Source organism: Penicillium coprophilum, assembly GCF_028826855.1.
Source record: "Penicillium coprophilum strain IBT 35676 chromosome Unknown utg000005l_segment0_segment0, whole genome shotgun sequence".
Lineage (NCBI taxonomy): Eukaryota > Fungi > Ascomycota > Eurotiomycetes > Eurotiales > Aspergillaceae > Penicillium > Penicillium coprophilum.
Window position 1 is genome coordinate 3,091,964 of NW_026622724.1, and position 26,030 is coordinate 3,117,993.

A 26,030-nucleotide genomic window follows, 5' to 3' on the forward strand; every position below is an offset into this window, starting at 1 on the left:
GCTTAAAAGCACCTCCCGGCTTGCTTCTCGCCGAATCCGATATATTGGAGATAGGTATAATGTTGACGGGGCCGGGTAACTTCTCCTATTTGAAAGATGTGTTCCACATCCATACTGTGAAATTCCAATCCTGAGAATAACATTAGTAGGTCGCAGACCACAGAAAATTCTAACCATACTGGAAGGCCAACTGTTTTGAGGAGAGGCCTAACGAAAGGCGAAACCTCTTTGAGCTCATACTTTAGATTCCCCTTCCCATCATTTTAGGACGTTATGCCAGAAAGTGCTTGCGCGAGAGTATCTAGCAATTTCTTTGCTTCTTCGTCGAGAGATAAATCTGTCATACTGAGCTGCGTTAGTATGCGATATAAGCGAGTGTGGTGAATTCCGATGATATATCTCAACTGTCCAATGTGCCGTGGAATCAAATAACGCAATAGAGTATACAGAAGGAAACATATACCTCTACTTTTAAGCGGATGAAATTTGGAGCGATCGAGGTGCGGATAAAAGAGGGATTACTATCACAGAAGACACAAAGATGACCGTGGGGTAGGAGGGGCACTACAATAATAGGTCCCGTGACTTTTGGTACCCGTCGTTCGGTTCGTCGCGTGTCCATAACAATCTATTAAATCGCAGCCCGACCAGTGAAGATGCTATTAGATCTCACCCATCCGTCCTGATCCCTAGCATGCTTGGTAGTACATTTTCTCTACCTACACCTAATATATATCGAGGCAGTATTCACGAGGCATTTTCTGCGTATTATCCGGAATTTGCTTCCAAGGTTCTAAGGTTACGAGCCATGCTTACGTTATCAGTGCTTGCCTAATAGAGATTCAGCGCATATATACGCTAAATCTCCATTAGGCAAGCACAAAGTTCCCCACTCATACATCCAAAATCACCTAACGTCCCAGGGCATTCTCCATCAGAATCGCAGCTTCGCAGCATTCGTCATCGCCAATCTCTAGCCATGTATCCCTGCCGCAACAAGCACGGTGTATCATCCTCACAATACGCCGTAGACAAGCAACATCAGTTACAGTGGATACCTCGTGGTAGTTAGTTAGATAGTTAGATTGAGTGCTCTCTCTTCTCCTAATACACCCTTTTTTGCTTCTGCCTTTGGTGCCTACACTCTGTATTGTATTGCTGATAATTGATATTCTCTCGTATTCTGATACTATATTATTTCTTTCGATTTTTTCCATAGTAAATCTCCTAGTACGTTCCTGTTTAGTAGTTGCTTTTTGAAGACATAGGTCTTGATAGCTTCGGGGTCAAGTCAACTATCTGTTTAGTTACAGGATCCATGGAATCTGACATGTGAGCTCGACAAGGAGATCTGGCTGGTTGTGGATTGTAACCGACAATTGGGCAAGTGGCGGATTTATTTCCCTATATTGAAATGGCTAAAGGGATACTACTCTATTTTGTGAATATATAAATATAATGGAGTTGCTTTTCTAGTTTGATTGTATTCATCAGATAACTCCAACAAAAAAGGCCCATGGATTGTTTCCCTATTATCTCACTACGAAGCCTACTGCCGAAGTGGGTTAGTCCTTTATTCTTTCAAGATAATCCCTCATCAGTCTGGGGATATCAAGAAAAGCGTAAGTTGCATGGACATACGCAAGGATAAATTTTTCGCTCACTATAAGATATAGAGGACGCCGAATCATCTCTTAGGTCAGGCAGTATACTCGAGCTTCCAAGAATCATCAACTTTTGGCAAATGCCAGAGCCTCTAACAAATACTGCTATCCACGAAGGCAAAGAGGATGCCGAGTCTTCTCTAGGACCAGACGGTATCCTTCGGAGGATCGAAAAATTACCAACAGAGCTTATAGACTCTATCATCGAGGCTAGTGTTTTCTCCGAACCGCTTGGATCACATGATGCCTTACATAATCTACGAGCATTTTGCCAGCAGCAGGACTATATCGTCAAATCCAGGATTCATACTGTTCTTAGAAGCCCTTCGATTCGAAAGAGAATCGAGACCAATTGGGAACTCTGCCCAGATTTTGACCATACGAAGACTTGTCGACGTACTTTCGATAAAACCGCTCCGCATGATTTAGCTTCAAGAACGATTGTTAATTGTCCTCAGTGCTTTACATTTCTACTTAATCATCAAACAATTCGTCCCTCCTCTTTTTGTCGGAATGGGCAAAGTTTCTATCTAATTGCGGTTAAATCAGACAACCGTGATCTGATTAAGCGATTAATGTCTGCGATAGAGCCCCTCGACCTCCTCAAGCCTATCTCGGTAGAGGGACATATGACGGTATTACAATTTACTACCCGGGATGCCCAGTTGTTCCAGAGCTGCTGGAAACGTCTTCGATTAACACCTGAAATTGAATTAACTCTTGGGCCAATGGAGATAATGAATCTATGCAAATTTGCCGATATAGATCTAGCAAATCAGCTGCTACACCGAGGTGTGGATCTTAGAATCCCTAATCCAAATAACGGACTTCCGAATTGGTATCAGCTTTTATACCAACAAAACCCTGAACCGATGTTAGGTTGGTTCTGGAGCCATGACGAAGAGATCCCAGAAGACCTCTTGACTTATGCGGCGAGACGCAACTGCGTGGCCGGAGTCGTGTGGATCTCGAACCACACCGAAAGCCACGACGACTGGCGCCAAGCTGTATCTGCAGCTGCCGACAAAGTGGAGCGGGAGAGCGCTGAAATCTTTGGATTCCTTATGCACCACCCGCCTCCGGGACATAAAAGGGACGGTAGGGGCCGCACGGGCCGCACACTCTCTGAGGATCTTTTGATCACGATCGTCGGTAGAGCGTGCTCCAAGAGTTGTATATATGATTTGCTCCTCTCAGGCGAATGCTCTAATGGTGATATACAACGTTTGCAAAGCGATAAAGCATGGTTGGAAAAGGTTGCTGTTCAGAAGATCCAAACAATTCAAGGGTTGAATGAGACTGCCGGAGTGGCTGGTATTAAAGTTCAAGCGAGGAAAGCCGGTCTAAAATTGGTGACAGAAGCTCTAGAGACTTTCAAAGGATAGGGTAACATTGGTCGTTGTACTCAATCAAGTTGGTGCCAAGATATGTTGCCGGCCGACCAGGCGCTTGTTTGAGCTTTCCTTCACTAGTTTTCAATGCAGCAGTTTGTTCTTCCTGTTTGGATTTTAGATGTTAATTAGTCCCAGAGGTCATACTATCTCACGCTTAACTAAGCAGCTATATCCTTTTCAAAGCTAGGGCTTTCTTATGTGGCGGCCGATCCCGCAGATTCGGTTATGGCGTAGACTAGGCGCCTTAATGGGGACGATCATGCATTTGTAAAATGCCGTTTCTATGTCGAGTACTACAGTCTTCTTACAAGCCATGCTACTATAGATAAACTACGAACCTCCGTATTTAACCTAGTGGAGTGGAAAAACCCAGTGGGGAAATAAGTCTCCGGACAACCCTCAGGGTCAATACTTATGTCTGCTAGATTTATCCAGATTCATATCGAGAAATGCAACTAGAATCATCTCGATTCGAACATGCCAAATATATAAAGGTCCATGCTTCGCTGTCTTGCCTTTCTATTCCTCTTCCTCCCAGTTTCAATTTGGCTATTCTCTAAAGCTAGACTGTTTGGGCCTAGTACAGGAACGCAAACATGACAACAGCGCAGAACAGATCGCCTCGTTTCAATGAGCTATTCGATATGGAGATCACGGGCTTTGTGGTGTTTTTAGCTTCCACTGACAGAGCCGATATAAATTCCGAAGTGAAGCGGTCTCTACACTCATAGCCAAAGATAGAAAAAGCCCCTTTGGTCTATAGCAGGGGAGATACTAATATATATACGCGGTTTTTGCGGCGTGGGACCGAGGAAAGCGATGCGGTAGGGTTACTAAAGAGTATATTAAACCAGGACTGACAAATAGTAGTTCACTCGGAAAATCAAGGAGGCTATAGGCGAAGTTCGCTTTCCCTATCGTTAAGGGCCTATTATCGTTGTCTCCTCCGAGAACCACTTATAGGGCACTAGGCTTGTGTATCTATCTCGTCCTACGGTATCTGTCTTTCGGGATCTTTCGAACATCGACGAAGCCAGAGTGACTTTTATGCTATACCCGTAGGATTTAACGAAAGAGGAAACGCGGGAAAACCAACTAGTTAAGCGGAAGCTACGGCCGAACGAAATCCTTTTCGTGAAAGGATCGGTCAGAATAGAGATAGAGGTTCCTACTAGAGGCTCCTTTGTCTAGTAAGGTAACACTGGCGCACTAATGGGGCCTAATATATACGGGCTAGAGGTTTTTGAATTTATAACGGTTTAGGTAGCTTACGTCCTAGGGAATCGGTAGTATTAGACGCGGAACCTAGATAAAGAATTGTGTTAGTTATAGGATATAATAAAGGATATAAGTTACTACCAATACCTGATACTAAGACTTAAAATATAGAAGTTATTGTGTATTAATAATAATATTGGTATAGCTAGCTCTTAGAAGCTATATAGCTTTAGCTTCTTCGATAAGAGATAATCGGCGGAAAGTAGGTAAGACCGGGGCGAATAGAAGTACAATTCCCTCACTAAACTCAATCTCAAACCTTCTAAGCTTTCGCCCCTATTAAAGAGTACTATAAGTATTGTGATCGCTTAACCGCCCTAGGTAACGAAGGAAAGAAGGTATCGACTAGACACCGCGGACCTATCTCTTAGGATACGTATAGTCTAATCCTTATATCTATAGCTATTCTTCCTCTTCTAAGGCTAGAGAAGACTATCGAAGGATAGTTTATAGGCGCACAATCTATAAGCGTAAACTCGCACTATATAAAATAAAATCCACGGCTATACTGGTTTCCGCAATAGCTAGAGAGAGGTCGGCTTCCAAAAACCTTGAAAAATATTCTATCTAAACGGATAGGTCGTGAAGCAGACCCTCCGTAGTGACTAGTGGATTACGGCGAGCTAGTATTATTAATATATAAAAGTGGGAGTCGCTTAGGTAGGTTAAGTCCCCCTACCGCTAACTCAGAAAACTAGAAGGTAACTAAATAGGTATAGTATAGAATATATCCCTGTAGGGTTAGTTGGTTACTTAGAATATAGACCCACCCGGACTCTGTGATAGTAGATATATACCCCTAAAATAGGTATCTTTGTGATAATGGCTGCAATATATAAGTAATACTTCTTGCTAGAGAACCGCGTATCTATATACTACCTATCAACTATAGTAAATATCTTTACGAACCGATCCGTGTTAAGGCTTAATATCTTTACGCTGCTAATGGTGTGTTTTAGGGTCTCGAAGGTATAGGTAAGCTCTATTTAGCAGATTAAAATAAATTAACTAACTACTTAGGCCGACACTAAAAATTACCTAATAGAACTACCGGAATATTAAGACTCAACTAGGTACCATCTACCCTCCGAATATACCAGGACAGCTAAGTAGCCCGCCAGATATAAGACTTTATTGTGGTGGAGTATCTATTCAAGGAGAAGATCTAATATGCCTTAGCGGAGAGATCTTAGCGCTTTGCCGCATGGAAAAGTAAGTGATCCTGTGCCACCAAAGGGAAATATTACCAAAGTTTTGTCTATCGAGTATCCGGGAGCTTTGGCTTTAAGCGAAGTAAAGCTACATATTGTAATTGAGTCATAAGGGAAGCAAACAAACGGGTGTTACAAATATGAAAATCTCGGAAAGAGTAATGGTATAAGGAAGGCGCTAGAAGAATTTAGACCTACATGGCGATAAGGAACACAGCGTCATAATACATAGAATACTCGGTGAACAACACAGATTAAATAGGGATATAATAGAGAGAGGGCATATATTCTGAGCTATACTACTTCTGGATATAGGGCGCGTTTTTAGTACCCAAATTTGCAGCTGAATTACCACATTCCATTTCGCACGCCTTAATACCGCTTGTGGTCACTAGCTAAATCAACCGACATACCGAATGGCCTTGACAGGTTTAACGAATAACAACGCTAGTTAAGGTCTAGGGACAGAGTAATATCTTTGTAGGGTATACATTCTAAGCTATACTATTCTAGGACAATGTGACACTTGGACACTTTTGTGCGTTATTGGCGGTGTCTGTTTATTGCTTAATAACAAGTTTCTCCCCTATAAGAAGCTACTTACCACCTCAGAAAAGCTAGGTTTCTACCGAACACCAAGGATTCTAACCACACTAGCAGAGACTAGCTTAGAAGTTCTTTTAAATAGAACCACTCTAAGTTAGTATATATCCTCCTTACCTACCAGAATATTACTAAAGCCAATTATATAGACTATACGTATCCACTCTGATTTTAAATACGATCTTTGTAACTAACAATCCGATATATATAGTACCCTCGCTTATTTTACTATAGGTATTCCGCTAGGGGAGGATAGTAAGGTTTTTATTGCTATTCTACTTAGTAAAGGCTAGTTTGACCTAGTAGTGGACCAAGCTATTATTAGAAGAGTCAAATTCTAATACACCGACCTAAGTTATTTACGGTTATTAAGCTCCGATCCACTTTTTGCCGCCGAGTTCGGTCGTTTATATAAAGAGACCGCGTTTCATACTTTAAGTGATATAATATCTAAATACAATATAGCAGCAGTATTAGTCTATACTTTAGATAACTAACGCGGTATCGACTGGTTTAAGGCCTAAATAGAGCGCTTTAATAAACTCTAAACCTATTTTTATACACAAACTTTGTTATCAAACTTCTCTATATAATTTTGTGTGGACAAGAGAAAAAGTGTAGTAAGGGCTAGAATTTTAAGAGCAGAGGAATATCTAGTAACACTGTATATAACTAGTACCTAAATTAATACACTATATAATCTACCTAAAGATATACCTATAAGTCCGAAAGTGCTAGTTATTCCCCTTCGCTATCATATACCCACCCTGATGGAGAATTAGTAAGAATATATTTTGTTTACTATTAACGTACTGACTAGGAAGGAGTATACTGATATATTGCTCTTCTGCACTGGATTAGCCCCTATAGCATCATACTCCTAGTGAATCCTACAATAAAAGTTACCTATAGCTATTCCTCCCCTAGAATTATATTTCTTGGTTAAAGGATGTTAGAAGATAGTAAGGTGATTCTATAAGTCTATAATTTCTTCGGTATAATCATAGATAGATCATCATTATAAACATTTGTGTAGAACTTTACGTGGAATCGCCCTCCGATTATCTAGCTTAGAGATAGGGCGTATTACTTCAACAGCCAATAGGAAGGAGGCAACAAGCTCGACATAATAGGTTAGCAGTAAAGTTCTAGTCTAAAGATAGGGTTTCTTAGGTGCCTTAGACTCAACCCTAGTATAAATAGAGTTTCTACTTATCCCTCTTCCAGACTTTTAATTTTTGCCTACTTATAAGGCTAAATCATAATTTAGCCCCTTATTTAAGTTAACTATAATTATCAGGTATTTTACACTTAAAGCTTATATAGCTATTTACTAACTCTTTCTTTCCTTAGAGAAATCGCTATTTAAATAGAGGGTATAATAGTATTATTCTAATATAGCCTATCTAATTCTAATAGTGCCTCTAGTAATTAGCTATTCTCTAGTCACGTTAATAAGCTCTAACACAATTAATAGATAGGGAATAGTAGTATAGAAGACCAAAACTACTCCTACTCGGGCGCTAGGGGAGAACCTTAGGGAATAATCAAGTAACTACGGACCTACCCTATTACCGAGGAGTAACTGATCAATAAAGTGAAGGAAATTTATACTAGTCTCGTTCTAGTAGAAAAGAAGTGTATTAAGATCGATAGGTAACAAGTATAATCAAAGGCCGAATTATCACAGCCTTAGTGGCAAACGCTTATCTCGCTATACCGAACACTACTTTACTAACACTATACCTTTTTCCTCGCCTCCTAGTACCTATTAGCTAGTCCTATTCTTAAAGTCTTAGCCGATAAGTACGCTATACTAGCGCGTATATAGCGGTATAGTGTACACTTATTCTTAGAGCTATTACGCTAGAAGCTTCCTAGCTCGATAGAGTATATACTTATTTTTATCTATCTCTTATACTCGATAATAGCACTACTACTAGAATATATACCGGATTTTAGAGATACTTAGATTAAGTATCTAGGCGACCTAGTATAGTACTAGATGGCTATAGAGGAATTTAATAAGGACCGCGAACTCTAGGTAGGGATATCGAGGTATTAGTATAACTAGGACAGAAACCAAGAAAATAGCTATATCTAGCATTATCTTACTATTTTAGCTTACCTAGATATCCTTTAGTAGCTTTTTCACTATACAAAAGTATTGATCAGCGTACACCTATTCCTAATTACTTTCGATAGTATAACCGAGCTAATTATTCCTCTAATAAATATATAGAGCTAGAAGGGGGATTTAACTACTTCGTTTGTGACTACTTATACTACGCTTCTTATATAAGCTCCAGTTAATAAGTTTATATCTTAGGCGAATATATTTCTTACTACTCTATAAAACGAGATTAGCTAAGTATATAGGAATAGGTAATAAGGTATTCTCTTTATATCTTACAATATCTCCGCTATATTTTAATATAGGAGTAAAGATAGAGTTATAGAAATAGATTTTATATTAAAGTTACGTAATCCTACAGCGGAAGATAGCCTAGCGGCAATAAAATAGGTATCTAGTGTATCTACTATAGCTAGCCATTCTATATATAGCGACCTCTTATCTTAGCTTCTATTCTAGGTAAGCTCTCTCGCTTTTTATATATTAATTATCATACTAGGCTAAGTTAGGGACACAAATATATATCCGAGTGTGTATATCTCTATAGTATTTATATAGTGTCTCACGCTTAACCCAGCGGCTATATAAAGACTAGAACCGCTAGTTCTATAGTCGTTACTTATAACTTACCTAAATAGCTTGTTTGACCCCGACACAATTATTTCGAAGATTGAAGACGAATTATTTCCACTCCTTAATGATTTAACTATACAATAGTTACCGGAGGACTTTTTAATTAGAGGATAGGTATAGAGCTAGGTTTACTACCCCGAAAAATTCTTCGAGGGGGCTCTAACAGAAGACAATAGACTATTAATAGAAGGGTATTCGATAGAGGTTACTAGAAGATATCGATATCTTTGGCTTAGAGTACGGATCGTAACTATCTATTTGTCCTATTCCTACTAGTAGATTTCAAACTAACCTTATATCTTATATTAGTTCACCCGCTAGATAATATATGATCAGACGCGGCATTTCACACCTACCCGATTAGTAGACAAATTTGCGCAAATCGCACAATCTTCCGCTTATCTCTATAGCTAATTCGCTGAAAATCGATCTAGAGTGGAGGTTCTTGGGACTCAGAATCGGTACCTTCTTCGGTACTATCCTCGTCTATTACTCCTTCTACAAACTAGTGGGGGAAAGCCACGCCTAGGGAGATCTAAGATGGATGCTGAAATATAAGACTTCTTAGGACCATTCTAATTGTAGCGGTGACTCGGTTTTAGCACGCCGGAAACTATAGCCAGCCCTTTATAACGTAGGGTAGGAATCTGGTAACACAGTGGATGAAGTTAAAGACAGGGTATGAACGGATGAAGAAGTTTTTGACGTGGGCGAAGAGATTGTATCATTGTACCTTTAGTTCTAAGGCAGATATATGAGCCTTTCTATCCCATGCAAATCTATACATATCCACTTTCTGAGGTGGTTCACTAGATATCTCTCGCGACGTATGGAGGCAAGGCGTTCTATCCTATACAATAAAATTCACATTTGGGACAGTAGTATAAAATGGTGAATGCCCAACCATCAATGGAATTATGTTTAAACTGCTCATTCTAAGTAATTGAACCGGTTTTTAAACACAGGGTGTATTAACTTGCCCTCACGAGTGCTTTGTCTAACTACTACCTGAACGGACTCTTATAGGGCTCTTCCGGCGGAGATCCCAATGTCGAGACGGTAGGCTTACCGAAAGAACCCGTATAGGGCTCTTTAAGCTATTTCTTCTAGACATGGCATGAAACACCAGCCACTCATGTCAACTTCTTCTTCTGTCTCTCGTTTCGCAGTGCCCAAAATAGTTTGGCCGGATGCCTCAAAGCCCTCCCCCCCAGGTGACGCCCAGGAGTCCTTTTTGCCTTTACTTCATCATCTTCACATACCGGTGCTCGTAGACCAAGAAGAATGTAGAAGGTACGCCGTTGAGGCACATAACAAAAATAAGAGCACTTGCAGAAAACCGGGCTATGTCGTCAGGTTGTTTGTCCTGAAGAACGAAAGGGGTATCGATCTCTTCCACAGACGAAAAGCCCATGGTGTTGGGGTGATGTTGAATAAACTTGGGAAGGAAGAGTATGTTGCTGTACGCTCGCTGCTCATTCCTGGGGAACACTAGATATTCGAGCTACTCGGTCCCACCAAGTGTTATATTCCATTGCTATCTAGAAGTTCTAAACAAACCATGAATTTAATAAGGCAGCCCGACTGGCTGATACCAAGGTTCAAGCGCGCCAAGCCGGCCTACACTTGGTGAGAGAAGCTCTAGAGGTTTTCAAAATTAAGACGAGTTGATCATTGTACTCGGCAAAGTCAGGGACCAAGAAATGTATATCTGGGGATTGTCCAATTCCCGTGAATGCCTGTCTTTGTGGGAGAATAGACGCTTGTTAGCCCAGGTAATCTAGGCATGATATACATGGTTTATCCCGCAAAGGGTACGCATTTGATATGTCCTGTGGATGGTGCTCGGCAGATAGGACAGCTCTTCGAGTTTTTCCGCGCACGACTCGCAAATCAAGTGCCCACATAGAATTGTCACCCAATGATCTGGTTGCATGTAACAGATCTTGTACGCTAAAACACGCCTTGCTCTTTCGCTGGAAAGATCCACTTGCGCCTTTTGGTACCTCTCCTTCTCCTGGCGAAGTTCACCTTGAGAAAATACTATAGTAAGCAACGGGCTAGGGGAAGGACTTTATACCTGAGAATAACCGTGTCTGATATAGCCCCGGCACTTAATAGGAGTAGCATTGTATGATTGGATGTCAAGCCCACTTACGTCGAGCAATTAAACCCTCCGGTCTAGGATAGATGTCTCTCCATCCATATTGAATTCTCCTTCTCCCTAGTTGCGTTTTCCATCTTCATTGCGAGCAGGTGTTTTCTCGGCGCCTTTTTTTCCCATGCCGAACTCCCGTATACGAATATATATCCGAGCATCCGCATCTCTACGGAATTTTTGTGTCTCACACTCAAATCAGCCGCTAAACAAGGACTAAAACTGTTGACTTTGTGGTCGTTACTTACAACTTATCTGAACATCTTGTTTGATTCCCACGTGCTCATTTCAAAGCTCAAGTGTGAATCATTCCCACTTCTTGAGATAATAACCTATTGTTACGCACTAACTAACTGGTCACGGTTAGATTGGACGGTTCAGGGTATAGTTACCTTAATACGCCTCGGGTTCTCCAACGTCAACGATACGTCTGTCGTCACTGAGCTGTTGCCTACCGTAGGCCTTACTGCAGCCTAAGTCCCTAGAAGTCGTGTCGAGGAATCGATGCCAGGTAGAGCGCCGAGTAGATCTATACCGGGGTATTGGTCTAGCTCGTAGTGGTTGTCATGTTATATCTTAGTCAAGAGTCGTAAGTTCTCAAAGGTATGCACAAGTAACAATGTAGGATTGAAGACGAAGAACTAAACTAGGTAGATGAATGAGTGTCCTTATATATCCTCCAGTCTTCCTCTGGTAGCTGGGTAGTTGGTAGATTGGTAGATCCGTCTTGGCGGAATCTACTTGTCTACCGTCGACCGTTCTACTACCTGCATGGTCACGTGATCCCATGGCGGGGTCTTGTTGGTGCCTTGACGCTACTCGCACGTGACGTTGGGTTTGTTGGCTCTGGATGGCCCAATAGTGTGGTAGGGTATTTATTCTGGTGAGTGCCTGATAGGTCCGTAACACCTATCAGAATACCTTTCTGGTCTTTCTCATCAGTCGTAAATAAAATGCAGAAATCGCTGGTCAAAGATCATAAGGAAGTCCAAAGTGGTTAAAGCATAAACATAATAGATAGCTATAGGAAGATACAATCGTTCGGAAAATAAGGCAAATCTGACAATTTCTAAGCTAAACTAAACTATAAATAAGACTGAAAGCAATATAAGAGGCTAGCTCATCAGAAACAGTAGGCAAACAAAAATTTGGTTTGACACCGGCTCATAGCAAGACTAAAGGAACGTATAAAATCACAAGTCCTTATCATGCTATACGCTCACGGTCACCTCGGCGTTGTCTCCGCTGCGATTCTTGAGGGGTTATCGGGCTGCGTATCTTCAGTAGCCGAATCTAACGCTCAAGCTCTTTTATCTCTATCGCCGAGTCTTTTCTTATCTTATAAGTTGATTTTCGACTCTATATAGACAAGGTAGGGCCACGAGCTAGCTCACTACGGTATCTTCTATTATAGTTGTGGCTTGACTAAATAGAGGCGTCGCTCCTATCGTCATTATTTTCACTAGCCTTAAAGTGATTCCTTATCTTTGATCTACGTTGGTTCGTATTGCGTATAGGCTCGCTAACTTCACTATTATAATCTTTATCAATATCGTCTAACCTATACTTTCTACGATAAGTATTCTTAAGCTCCTCGGCTTTCTGATAAATCACTCTATCACTATCTAAGGCAGAGCCGGCTATAATACGATAGATAAAAGTTCGCCCTTCCAAAGTAAATAGACTATCTTTCTATTTAATAAGTATCCGAGTTTGTGGATATACTATACCTTTAGTGGGTAGTAGTAGATTGAGAGGATTAAGTGCCTACTTATTATCGTCTTCGACCTTCTAACCGATACTAATAAAGTCCTCCACGTCCTTTCGTTAGTATTTCCAAAACTCCTTAGGAAGCCCGTTCCTAGTCCTAGTTACTTTAGCGGTGCCGCGAGTTTTCGTGGTCAAAATACGTTTAACCCGACTTAGGTTGTAGCTCTTATATAATCTAGCCCGAATACGATAGATCGGCGTAGACTAGCTTCCGTAGCGTATAAAGATCTAAGAGCCGGTACCTTTAGGCCACTAATATAATACTTTAGCCAAGTATAATTAGCGTTACTATTTTATAGTTCTCGCTTCTAGGGTATTAAGTCCTATAGGCTAATTACCGTCGATATCAATATCCGATTCGGCACTAGACTCTTTACTAGCTAAGGGCTAGGGAGTCTGGTCGGGCTAACTCTCGCCACTATTAGAAGTAGAGTTAGAGTCAGTATCTTCTTTAATACTAGGATTTTGTGTCCCGATTAATTATTCGGCCTACTTTTCACTAATATTCTAGGACCTAGGAAGATAATACCGCTTGTTAAAAATCTTTAGAAGACTATATATTGTATTATAAGCTACCTAGAATTTATCCGGGGAGTATATCTCTATTACCTTGTTTACTACTTACTACTAGGTCTTATATAAAGAATTATAGCTAGTCTTAGGTATAGTACCTATATCAATATCGCGGGCTTCGTGTTCTTCGTTAGCCCCTCGAATATATTGGTAAGTCTTTTAAAGAATTAAAGATATCCTTCGTAATTAGGGGTCTAGGATATAAAGAAATCCTTAACTATTCTTTCTAAATATCTAAGTGTCTCGTTAAGAATAATATTTTTGACCTAGCGCCTTAGTGGGTCTAGCTTATACTTAATTGGAGTATCTTGATTAGAAGTATTCCTAAGTTCGCTATCTATTTCGTTATTTAATTCGTGGTCACCTATATTTAGGGTAAAGTTATCTAGGAGTGTTAGGCTTCTAATAAATCTCGCCTTCTGTTCGGGAGCTTTACCCTTCTTATTTTGACTATACTCTTACCTTAATTCTTATACTCTTAAGGATTTAGGTTGATAGGATTCGGAGTCTAAGCTCACTTCTGTAGGTATAGGTGTTTAGATATCATAGGTATTTCGCGCCTTTTAGGCCTTCTTTCTCGACTTTTTAGCTATATTGATTCTTAAAGCCTAGTTAACTTCCCTATATTTAGAGAAAGAAGGTATAATTTATATTTCAAGCTCGCGGTAGTGGTTATATAGATTGTAAAATCGATACTATAGGCCAAAAACCATACTATAGGTCAGAAACAATACTATAGGCCAGAAACCATACCGTAGGCCAGAAACCATACCGTAGGTTAAGGACAATAACGTAGGAGTAAGCCCACAATTAATTTAATTTCTAGTTGAGCCTAGTTAAGTTACTAGTGAAAAATCAATTATAGTAATATTAGCGGCATATAGTGACAAGGTAAGATAGACGAGCTCTATATATAGACAAATATAAGTCTAGCGGAAATATATCCCTATTCTAACTAGTGTGATTTAGGTGGGACCTAGGGAGTAAAGAGAGAAAGAAAGACTAGAAATAAAAATAATTTCGAATATTACTATACTAATTCTCACTTAAGTTTAGATATAGTATCCTATAAGAAAGCTATTATTTGCCCTAATATACTTAAGCACTATAAATATTTGGTCTAATACCACTCGGTAACGGCTATCTAGTTCAAAATATCCTACTAGTGAAGATAAATAGTTATTTACGCTTCCTAAATAATTAAATTCTGATTTTATATCTCGGCTTCCGCTTATTTTACTACCTCCTTGAAGCGAGATACTTTGTCTTCGGCCGCACTAAGTTTCTCTATAAGACTAAGGTTTTCGAATTGTATACAAGTAATATTTTTAAGGTCTATTTACTTTTCGCGCTATAAGAACCCTTTTAAGTTAAATAAATTATCCTAAAGGGTTATTGGGTTTACCTTTGTAAGGACTACACAAAATATTTAACCTACCTCGCGGTAAAGCTATATATAGGCCCCTACCGAGTGTTTACTTATATACTTCTAAAAAGAGGCTTAAGCGATAGATTATCTATCTACTATATATAGAGATATTTATCCTCTATCTTTAATCGGACCTCGGAAGGGTCTACTTTAAGTTTAAGCCTCTTAACTAGTCAGAGATATTAGTAGGTTTAATTTTAAAAAATCTATAGAGCTTATATATATACTAAGCGAGTCACGTCCTATAAGTTAATCGCTAAATAGCCCACTTTTTATTACCTAGAAGTTAGATTTGTTTATCTATCTCGGTCGAAATCAGGTATCAATAAAAGAATAGCTTAGCTACTTTATATATTACTACTTTCTCTACGACCTATTTTAGGTACTATAGTCTTAGGAGGTATATATTTAGTTTTAACCTAAGTATATAGATAAAGTGATATATTACTAAATCCTTAAGGCCCTAGCTTATATTTAACTTATTTACTTCTATAAAATATTCGATAATATTTACACTATATAGTAATAATATATAAAGTGATATTCCGGAACTATAGTGATAATATATAATTTAAGCACCTCTTTAGTTACCGCCTTCTAAGAGAAATATACCACCTAACTAAATAGCCCTTAAATAATCATACCGATCAACCTTTTAAATATTTGATTAGGTGAGGTTAAGGCGGGTAGTATTAGGGTATTTAAACCTATATACCTTTACTATATACTAATAGTATATCTTAGCGTTAGAGTCCGAGAACCAATCGAAGAGTATAGGTAGTGACACTAGTTTTGGGATATAATATAACTATTCTAACTTCTTAGGGATTATTTATGAACATTCTTCTAGAGAGCGTATAAAAGACTTATTGAAATTATACGATTATATATAATCTCCTATAAGTATAAGATATTCTTATAGGCTAATATTCCTAGAGTAGATAAAGGACTTAGATAAAGTTTTGAGCTTAGACTCGCTATCTATATTCTATATTTCATAATATAATTAATTTCTATCTTTGAAATATATATATAGCACTCTCCCTCTTAGGCTTTTAGGAACTTTCTTAAGTTAAAGCCTATAAGCTAACACTTTGCTAATTTAAGCTATTGTAAGGAAGGTAAAGGGATAGTAGATATAAACCCTAGAAACCCTAGGCTTTCTATCAGCGTTAAGCTCTTAACACTTACTAAAGCAGCCTTTATAATTTCTAGGATATTATTATCTTTAGTAGCTAGTTTAGAATATATCCTATTAATCTCTATATATTTCAAGGTTAATCCTATAGACTAAGTAATAGCTATACCCCTAAGTACCGCCTTAAGGTAAACGAAAAGTGAGTCCCTAAGAAACACTCGATTAGAGAACTAAAGAAGCTAATCTTCCTTTGCTCTATAGAAGGAGAGCTTAATAGTATTTAGGTTAGAGAGATACCGAAGTAATTCCGTAAATATATAGATATCTATCCGCTCTTTTAAAAGTAAACTCTAAGCTCTTATAAGTCCTTTAAAATATCGAAATATTGCCTTATAGGAAAATTGCTTTCCTCGAAGCTCCCACCAGATATCTTCCTAATCTCTTATATACTCCTATAGTATATAAATATAAGCAGAAAATAGTCCTAATATAGGATCACTAAGAAGGATTAGTAAGGAGCTAGATAAAGAGCTAAAAAATCATATATATAGGTCGACTAATTCTAATATATTATAATAAAGTACTCTCACGTATTATACTAATAAAGAAATTGTAAGCCCTTTTAGCTTCTTTATCCCTTTTTCTATAAACTCGACTTTGAATATATAGAAGATATCTAAGGTGCTAACCGATCTATATCTTCTATTCATAAGCGAAAACAATCTTAAGGAGTAGTAATCGAGGTCAATGACAATCAGTCTTAGTAGCTCGAAAGGTAGATCTATGAAAATTATTATATTACTTCGAAGCTTAGAGAGTAACTTATCGAAGAGCGCAAAAAAAGATTGTACCTACCCTAGGGTGAAATAAGTATTAACTCCTATATAGCTAGGACTCTGGTATAATAATATAGGAAAGAGTTACGACACTATTTCTAGTACCCTATTCTGGCTACTAGAGTGTTACCGCTGACCTTTATAATTACTCTCCCACCCTAGCCGCGACACTATCTTAGAGCTATAGCAAAATTTCTATAGACCTTGTAGGCGGAGGCCTTAGACATAGCGTGTTATAGGTCTATCTATACATTTTCGGGCAAGAAATCGGATTTAACCTAAATAGTTGTAATATCCAATATAAGCGGAATTTTACGCGCTGTTGGTGACTAAGACTATTAGCGTAATAAGGTTCTAATTAAGTGGCCGGGATTACCCCTTTAGGATCGCTAGGGGTGTAAAACTTTAATAAAGCTTAGTTCGAGCGGTTCGATCTATCTTAGTGATATATATATATACAGCTTATATTACTATGATTAAGTTTCTTTAAGGAACAGGGAAAAGCCTAGGAAGAAAAGGAGGCAAAAGAAAAATTTATTTCTTAATATTTAATCTACTATCCAACATACCGGGGAATAGTTAGAGGTAGGACGTTATTGTAATAAAAGGTTCGGAATAGGCCGGCAGCTTCTAGTCCTCTATTTAGGTAGTGATCTTCGTTTAGGTAGTGATCGCTAGAAGGCTACCTAATCTATCCTAATTTCACTTTCGGGGAATATAGAATATTGAACGCTATAACTTTATCTACCACAAACTAACTCGAGATATAGTCCCTTCGTATCTATCTAGAGGTATATAGCGCTATAGATATAGTACCTATTTTTGGTTAAGACCTTTACTTAGGCTAGTTACTAGTGACGGAAAAGAATATTCTTATATAAAATCGGAGGAAATAAAATTGAGGAACCTAGCGCAGTACGCGAAATCCTTTATCTAATACCTTAGCCCTTAGTGGAAGGTGTATCTATAATAATTTCGATATTTGATTCTTCCGACGAATAAATAGAGGACCTAAATAGCCTACCTTAACCTACGCTCCCTTTAAGGGTTTGTTAAGATAACTGGTCTAGAGTAGCCTAAAGGTCTTATATAGCCTATTCACGTGCGTAGAGGAGAGACTAAAGATAATTAATTAACTCTCGCTAACGTTGGTTCTCTAGCAGAAAACGCTCTATTATTCCCTTATTATCGATATATCCGGACTCCTACTTATATTAACTTAATCGCTATAGCTATAAATTAATAGCTAGGTATAACTTATTAAGACGGGACTCGAGCCCTCGTACTTTATCCCTTTCTAAATAAAGGCTTTAGGATAACACTTAATAGGTTTCCGTGGTATAACGTAGTAAAGCCTTAAGCTACGATTTTTGATACTATATCCTAGAAAGCGACCTTTCGCAATAGATATATAATTTTTGATATACCATAGAATCGCTATTAATCCTAAGCTCTAAGAGCCCCTAGTAATACTTTAACTACTAGTCTTAGCGCAATAGCTTCTCTATCAAGATAAAGATATTATCGTTATATTTTGCGGTGTTTGTATTGTCCTAGATTTTTGAAACAGAATCAGCAAATATTATATATACTACGGATAAAAAGTCGGCTTTACTCGAAGAATAGTAGTAGTAGATAGCGGAGCTACCACTAGATTTTGATATTAGGCTTTAGAAGATATATCTTAAAGAATTAGTTTAGCCTTTATTATATAATAATAACCTAGGGGCTTATTTCCTTTATCGTTACCTAAACACGTTGGATATAACGATATATAACTAACTATAGTATTTATAGAATTTAGTGTCGTAAGCCCTATATTATTTTTAGTGTTGTATCTTATTTTTAGTATTATATAGAGAGACTCGGAGGTCTTAGTAAGGATAGTACGCTATAAGTTAGTACGAGGTAGATATATATATCTATAAGGTAACGAACGATATTGCGCGCCTTTATAGCGCCTATAAATAAGGCCTAGAATTCTAGGTAGTTACTATATTGACCTGATTAATAAGTCAACTATAAATCCTTTCTTTTCTTCTAATATCGAGAAAGATGATAGTTTGATTGCTAACCTTATATAGAGGTATTTCATATATCGATCCTAACTATAACACTCATATATCATTGGATGAAATAAATCTAGTAAACTATAGTAATAGAGTGGGGAACCTAGGTAGGTATTAAAATCCATGTAATGGCATAGACGTTGACACATTATCCTATCAACTATCACCCCCACTTACGTCAAGGGGTGATAGAGCATGCCAATAATTATCCTTTTAGGAACGGCATTATAACCCACTATAAGCCTCCTTTAATCTCTTCAATATTTCTTTCCCAATCTCAAGGGCGAAACTCCTCTATCTATAGTCCGGATTATAGTTTTAATTAATCACAATAAGTCGATATACTAGCTAATATCTCGATCCTATATCCAAGGAGATAACTCCCGCGGACTATTAAATTCTATACCTTAGAGGTATATCGTCTAATCTCGAGAGACTATAGTCCTGGTTACAATAAGTAAAGCGATAATCGCTAGATTTCAAAACCTAGCTAGAAGAAACCGCTTATAAGATAGGCTATCTTAGAGCGGAGCTTTAGTGGTATAAAGAGACTAAGTAGATACTCTTATAGTTCTAAGAAAGGGTTTTTGATATCTTTAGCTCCCTAGAAGACGTCCTTATATAGGTAACCGCGCGCCTACACAAGTCGGAGCAGTAATACCTAATACTTTAGGGATCTAATTCTAGGAGTAGAGCTAGGGGCTATTTTTGACTGGTCAAATGTTTTAGGTTATAGGCTGGAGGTAAAGGAACTTAAGCTGTAGAACCTACCGAGTGCTTTCTTATTATAGTGTTAGGCTTCTTTTAGGAAATATCGATACGTATTATAGAAATTAAATATACTAGGTAACCCGCTATATTTCTTACTAATAGTAGCGACTTATTAGGTCACTAAATTCCTTTATTACTATCTATTCTCGCCTTATGACCTCGAGTAGATACTTATTAATAGCTTTGACCTTATCCTCTAGGCTTTCCGTTCCCTAAGATAAGTTATCTATCCTATCTTTTATACTATCTATACTCTACTTTATACTATCTAAGCGGTTCCCTATACTATCTAGGCGGCGTTCTATACTATCGAAGCAGCTATTTAGGCCTTCGATCTTATTACCTAGTGTTTACAAGAGTGTACTAAATTAGCTTATTATACTTATAAATTACTTTAGGGTGATAGATAGGGCTTTATCTATATACGAGATAGTTTTAATCTCTCCTAAGCCTTATAGAAAATTTGAGGATAATAATATATCGGATTAGCTACTATTTTATTAACTCTAGTTAGGACCTATCTTTAGGGAAGGTTACCTTATCCTATAATCGCTCCTATCCTAGTATAAGTCTACTATAGGAGCGACCCTAGACACTTCCTAGCACACTTTAGACTTAAAACCGTTATTTCCTATAATCATATCCTACTACTAAACGAAAGCGCTTAATATATTATATAGGTCAATATCTACTTATATATAATATATCGTTTCGTTAGTGCTAAGATAATAAAAGGGATTATACGAACTATCTAGGATATTAAGTGCTAGAGATATTTCGTAGTTATAATTATACTTATTACTAGATATATTTAGGGCGAGGTATAGAATAAAAATTGATCTTAGATATAGTAGATAGATCTTATATCTCTCTACTCTAAACGCTAGACTCCTAATAGGGCCACTAACTATTAGGTAATAGGAGCTCTTTATTAGCTATAGTACCCTATTGTTCGACTTTTGCCTCTTAGACTTAGGGAGGTAAGAGTAGGCTTAGACAAAAGTACGTAGTCCGGGATCTATATAGTTAAATTAGAGCTAGGGTAAGAATAAGGTAAGAATAGGGTAAGAACGGGGTAAGAAAGAGATTATTTAATAAATTATCACCCTAGTTATAAAATAAGTCTATTATTTAAAGGAGTAATATTTATATATAAATATCTTATACTATAAGACACAATAGAAGTAGATTCTTTATCTTTACTTCACTATACAAAACTCGATAGATATTAGCTAGCTTAATATTAGTACCCGGCAAGATTCTATATTTATAATCCAAGATAACGGCTAGCTACGATATATAGTCTCCGAGTTATATAACCAAGATAGGTAATATCTATTATTATATATATTCCTCGGCGGGAAAATAAAGAATCACACTCTTTAGCGGCTCTACCCTCTTAATAATATAAAAAGATATAATTCTAAGGCTCTAATAAAATTGCGATATAATATCGCTTCTTTACAAAGCCGGCGGCTAGTATTGCTAGCCGATAGTGACGTCCTGAGTACCGATAAATTGTACCCTACAAAAAGACTTAATACCGGCGTTAGCTATCCTATCTATTGGAATAACTATTTAGCGGCCAAAATCCTACTAGTATTATAGTCTTAGTTAATATTTATCTTTACGGATATAGTTTGTATCTTTATCGACGACGCTACCTATCTTAAAAAGGTCGTGAGCTTTCTTATTAGCTATTTATAGCTTTGTTCGACGTCCTTATTCTTATCCTAATATTTACTAAGGGCGATATTTATTTATAGCCTATCGGTGATAAAAGAAAAGGGCGTATCTAGTTTAGGATTACTCTACCGGAGAATCCGAGAAAGCGGATATAATGATTTATCTAGGTTATTCTCTAGCTCTATATATTTATACCTATAGGATAATGATTTCTCTGATATTATAAGATTCTAACGTATTAAAGTGTCTATTATAGAATAGGTCGACACTATTTCCTCTATTCGATAAGAAAACCGAGCTCGGCCGAATAGGATATATTTAGTAGTATTGTTTTAAGCAGCGGTTTAACAAATTCTAGAGGATATCTCTTATCCGTTCGATTTCGTGAAAGCTATAAGGAAGGATCGCCCTATTAGTTCATACGCTAAGCTATATTTAGCGTATTATCTTAAAATTAGCCACTATACTAATCTCCCCCTCTCCGGATTAGCCGCCACTATTTTGTCCGCGCTTTTTCTAGACCACTATATACCTAAGATACTTAGTTAGTCCTATCTTAATATTTTATAGGCTAAAGCTAATACTAGATAGCTATAAACCCCTATATAGTATTTAGAACTTTATATCGGTCTATTATTATTATAGCGTATCGTAGTTCTAAGGTACTATAGCCTAATATATATCCCGCCAAAGAAAGTGATCTAGTTAAGTTTTATTTTTCGCGCTTATATAAGCGATTCTCGGAGAACGTAGTCTCTTCGGCGAATTTACGTAAAGAAGAACTTAAATCCTTTAGTGGTTAGTTATATTGTATACAAAGTAATTATATTTGTCTAGTCTATATTCTGCGTTCTATATAATATATTCTAGTATATAGATATATAGTGTGCGACCGCTATACTTAGATTTTTGGAAGCCCTACCTCCGGGCTAGAGTATTAGTTTATAATTAAGGGCTATCTCTATTACCTCTACTAGAGGCTATTAGTGGTAGATATCCTTCTACTAACTATAAGCCCTATAATCCTTACTATCGATAGTAGTAGAGTAAGGGGGGTGATTCTATTAGAGTTCCTACTTCTAGTGTAGGAGTATCTACGCCTATACGCGATATAAGATATAGTAGACCTTATACTTAGTATAAGTTTAGGTAAGTTAGTAACCTTATAGCGTAAATATAGTTTTTCCGAATCAGGAAACCTAATAAAGGATATTGTAGGTAGGCTTATCGCCCTTAGGCTATTCGCAATAATATAGGATATTATATATTACTTAGAGCGATTTAATACCTTGGCCTATTATATTTTCTATAAAAGATACCCCTCTATCTTTCCTATACTACTTCGCTAGGTATTTAGCTTTATATCTATCTTTAGGGATATAGCTAAATAGGTTAAATAGCTCCTATATAATAGCTACTATGATTTATAGGTCTTCGATACCGCCCTAAAAAGTGCCTTTAGAGAGTGTTATCGTATTTTTAGTACCACTTAAGAAGATCCACTAGGACTATAACACTCCGGCCCGAAGGTCGGGGTAGTAACTATAAGTATTTCTAGGAATATAAGTGCTTTTGTGATAGGTAACTTTAATATAGCCTATAACTTAGGGGATAAAAATAGTAAGTTCGATAGTTATATTTATATATACTTTTACTAATACGACTAGACTTTTAAATTATATATCTAGATAATACTTAAAATAAACCAACTATATAGCGAATATAGGCCGGAGCTAAGAATATACCCTATTTTCTTTAGTTAGCGCTAATTAAGTTCTAGAGTATAAGCCACTACCACAGCTCTGTTATAAGTCGATATAATCTAATATATTATTTCCTACGAGTAGGGCTCACTATTAGATTATAAGTTTTTTACCCTAGCGGATCTATAGGGAATCGGTTCCTTCTAGGATAGTGGACTAAGATATAACTTCGCGGGAGAGATTATATATTAGGTCTCGCACCAAATTTAGCCTATAGCTATAGGTTCTATAAGAATACTATCACTAGGTACTAGAAAAGCGTAGGCTAATAAGTAAACCCTGTATTTTCGCTATATCTTTTGTGATAGTTTCTTATACTAGGGATTTAATACATGGATATTAACTATAGAGATAGATAGCGATTGGCGAAAATAGCGAAGCTATCTAGATACTTCTGTCCAAGGTAATAGTCACTACCTAGATATACCTTTAGGAAATATACCTTATACTATTAACACTATCGAAGCTATAGAGGACTATCGCGATCTTGTTATCCTCTAGGTAGGTAGTGGACAAATAGCCCGGGATACGGTAACTACCTTACTTATCTCTAGGTTCTTCTTCGTTGTCGACTTATTGCCAGAAAATACTACGACCCTATTCTGGTATCGCGGGTTAGTGTATTATAAAGGACCGGCTTAGATAGTGATATTAGCTTTAGAAACTCTCTACCCTAATAGACTTAGCTTTATCTTAGATTGTGGATTAATCGATAGTTTTGGCGGTCTAGATAGTCTCTACCCCTTGTGCGGATACTATAACCGCTCCGTTACTTTCTTAACCCGCTATCTAGAGTATATAGTGAACCTATATTTATAGATTAGCTCTAAAAAGTGTTAGAGGATTAGTGGCTTCCTAGAGAGTATAGTATCGTTTGTTTCACGACAAGGCCTATAGTCTTTGTTTAGTCAAGACAACTATAGGTATCCCTACCGATAACCTTGCTAGAGCTATAACGTGATCCGAAATCCCGTTAGGGGGTAGGAGATATAAGCGCGAATTAAGAGGCTCTAGAGATATTTATCCTAGGAAACACACACTTATTTAAACCGGGATCAAACCTAGAATATATTTATAGCGTATCCGATAAAGAAACTCTTAGGTATAAATATAAGTCCTTTTTCGTCTATAGCAAAAACTTATAACTTCTATGACTTATAAAGTTTCGTTACCCCTTTCCTTATTCCAGATTCTTTTACTAAATAGTCTTAAAGTTATAGGTAGCCCCGATCCTTATAGGAACTCCCGAGTCAAATTTATAAGGTAGTCCTAGACATTGAAAACCAAAGCTTATAAGCTTACTAAGTTCTACGATACGGATATCTACCTAGTCTTTAATTATCAGCGAGGGTCGTTTATCTATAACTTAGTCGAGGATAGATCGTGGCCCCCTAATAATAAATAGCTAGTGAGTAATATAATACCCAAAGAGGCTTAGGGTTTCGGCGCTATTAAGCTAAGAGACTAGTAGGAATAGTAGTATCCCAATCTAGAACGAACAAATTTTAGCAAAATAGAAGGCCTACTAGAAAGCCCTAAGAGTAATTTATCTCGGCTCACTTAATATTTCGCCACTAGATTGGAGTATTTTCGATTATTAGAGGATCTCTATAGGGATATAGACCTAGTAAATATTGCTGCTGATAAAGAGGCTCTATATATTAAGTCTTGTGAATATAATTAATAGAATATACTTCCTTTTATAATGCGACAAAATATCTACTAAGATTTTGTAGTTACTCGGAAGATCCTACCTTCACCCTAATTCAATCAAGCGGAACGAAAGTTAGTACAATGTAGAGGGGAGAATAGATGGTGCGTATCCTTTGCGTCAGATTATACTTTGCTTTTGTGAAAATAAGTCAAGCTCCAGGTGACATAATATCTTACGAGCTATTTTAGATGTCGCAGGTTTCCTTAAGGACCAAAGGCTACCCTTCATTTTACAGCCTGTCCAGCTTACAAATGCGAACATGGCAACTCAGTCCCCTAGTCGTTCTTGCTAGTATAGCACACTGGATACTTCTTGCTGGATATCTTGTGAGACCTGGAACGTTCACATCTCTCCAAAAGTCCGACACCATCCACAATGGCCTCGCCGATAATGAAGCAGGGGAGTGGATTTTAAATACTATTCAGAATCCTCCCCTTCTCGCAACGGCATGTGTACTATTTGTATCAGGCTTGGCGATCATGAGCTGGCTGTTCTGGGAATATCAGGGGAATTATATTTGGCTTACCAATCGAATCTTTGAGTATCATCTATTCATTATACGAGAACTTTCCTAATTATACTAGTCCCACGCTTCTGAATGCCTTAGCTGGCTTTCTCACTACGATTATCAGCCTATACACTGCTCACGATGGCGATTGGTCTATCATGGTGCTTTTGACTGTGATTACTTGCTCCCTCATTTTGCTATATATTGTAGTGGGGGACCCTGTCTCCCACTACGTATTGACCTCGCCCGTCCTGTCATTTACTGAGTGTTTGATTAGGTAATCTAGGAACGCTGAAGGGTACAAGTAGTTAGGAGAGACAGATTGAAGAAGACACACCTCCACACCTCTCTGAATTGACTTCTTAGGCTGCAGGCCTAGGTTCCTTTGTATGCAAAATCGAGTATAAGACTGAACTACGGATGCTAAATCGACCCGTATGCCTTAGAGCATACAGCCTTAAGCATTCCCCTCTTTATATGGTGACCGACGCAGGGAATTTGTCCTAGGGTGGCTAAACACGCAGCGCGATAAGTTGACTCTCGACAGAGTATCAAGGAATTGAGTGATTTAGAGAGTTCGAGGGTGTCGAAAAAGGTGCGGATACGATTTGACCCTAAGAACTGTTAACAGGTAGGACAGGCTAGTGGAGAAGGACTCTAGGCGTCCCCTAGATATATCACCTCGACCGGTAGAAGTG

The 26,030-nt window shown here is 37.8% G+C and overlaps 5 protein-coding genes across 5 annotated transcripts; 4 read left to right on the plus strand and 1 right to left on the minus strand.

Annotated features, from left to right (window-relative positions):
- Window positions 1-2,239: 2,239 nt before the first annotated feature.
- On the plus strand, window positions 2,240-3,049 carry N7500_008707 (uncharacterized protein; the record flags this gene model as incomplete). The annotated part of the gene is made up of 1 exon (XM_056679851.1): window positions 2,240-3,049. The coding sequence occupies one exon, from the start codon at window positions 2,240-2,242 to the stop codon at window positions 3,047-3,049; it is 810 nt and encodes a 269-aa protein (XP_056530223.1).
- Window positions 3,050-3,654: 605 nt separating this feature from the next.
- Window positions 3,655-4,249, plus strand: N7500_008708 (uncharacterized protein; the record flags this gene model as incomplete). Its single annotated transcript, XM_056679852.1, has 5 exons — window positions 3,655-3,773; window positions 3,822-3,882; window positions 3,929-3,961; window positions 4,022-4,096; window positions 4,121-4,249. The coding sequence occupies 5 exons, from the start codon at window positions 3,655-3,657 to the stop codon at window positions 4,247-4,249; spliced, it is 417 nt and encodes a 138-aa protein (XP_056530224.1).
- Window positions 4,250-10,157: 5,908 nt separating this feature from the next.
- Window positions 10,158-10,331, minus strand: N7500_008709 (uncharacterized protein; the record flags this gene model as incomplete). The annotated part of the gene is made up of 1 exon (XM_056679853.1): window positions 10,158-10,331. One exon carries the CDS (start codon window positions 10,329-10,331, stop codon window positions 10,158-10,160), a length of 174 nt encoding a protein of 57 aa, XP_056530225.1.
- Window positions 10,332-10,838: 507 nt separating this feature from the next.
- On the plus strand, window positions 10,839-11,552 carry N7500_008710 (DNA/RNA-binding domain E.t1.c1-type; the record flags this gene model as incomplete). Its single annotated transcript, XM_056679854.1, has 2 exons — window positions 10,839-10,865; window positions 11,103-11,552. 2 exons carry the CDS (start codon window positions 10,839-10,841, stop codon window positions 11,550-11,552), a joined length of 477 nt encoding a protein of 158 aa, XP_056530226.1.
- A 13,523-nt stretch (window positions 11,553-25,075) lies between these two features.
- Window positions 25,076-25,613, plus strand: N7500_008711 (uncharacterized protein; the record flags this gene model as incomplete). Its single annotated transcript, XM_056679855.1, has 2 exons — window positions 25,076-25,365; window positions 25,409-25,613. 2 exons carry the CDS (start codon window positions 25,076-25,078, stop codon window positions 25,611-25,613), a joined length of 495 nt encoding a protein of 164 aa, XP_056530227.1.
- Window positions 25,614-26,030: the final 417 nt, after the last annotated feature.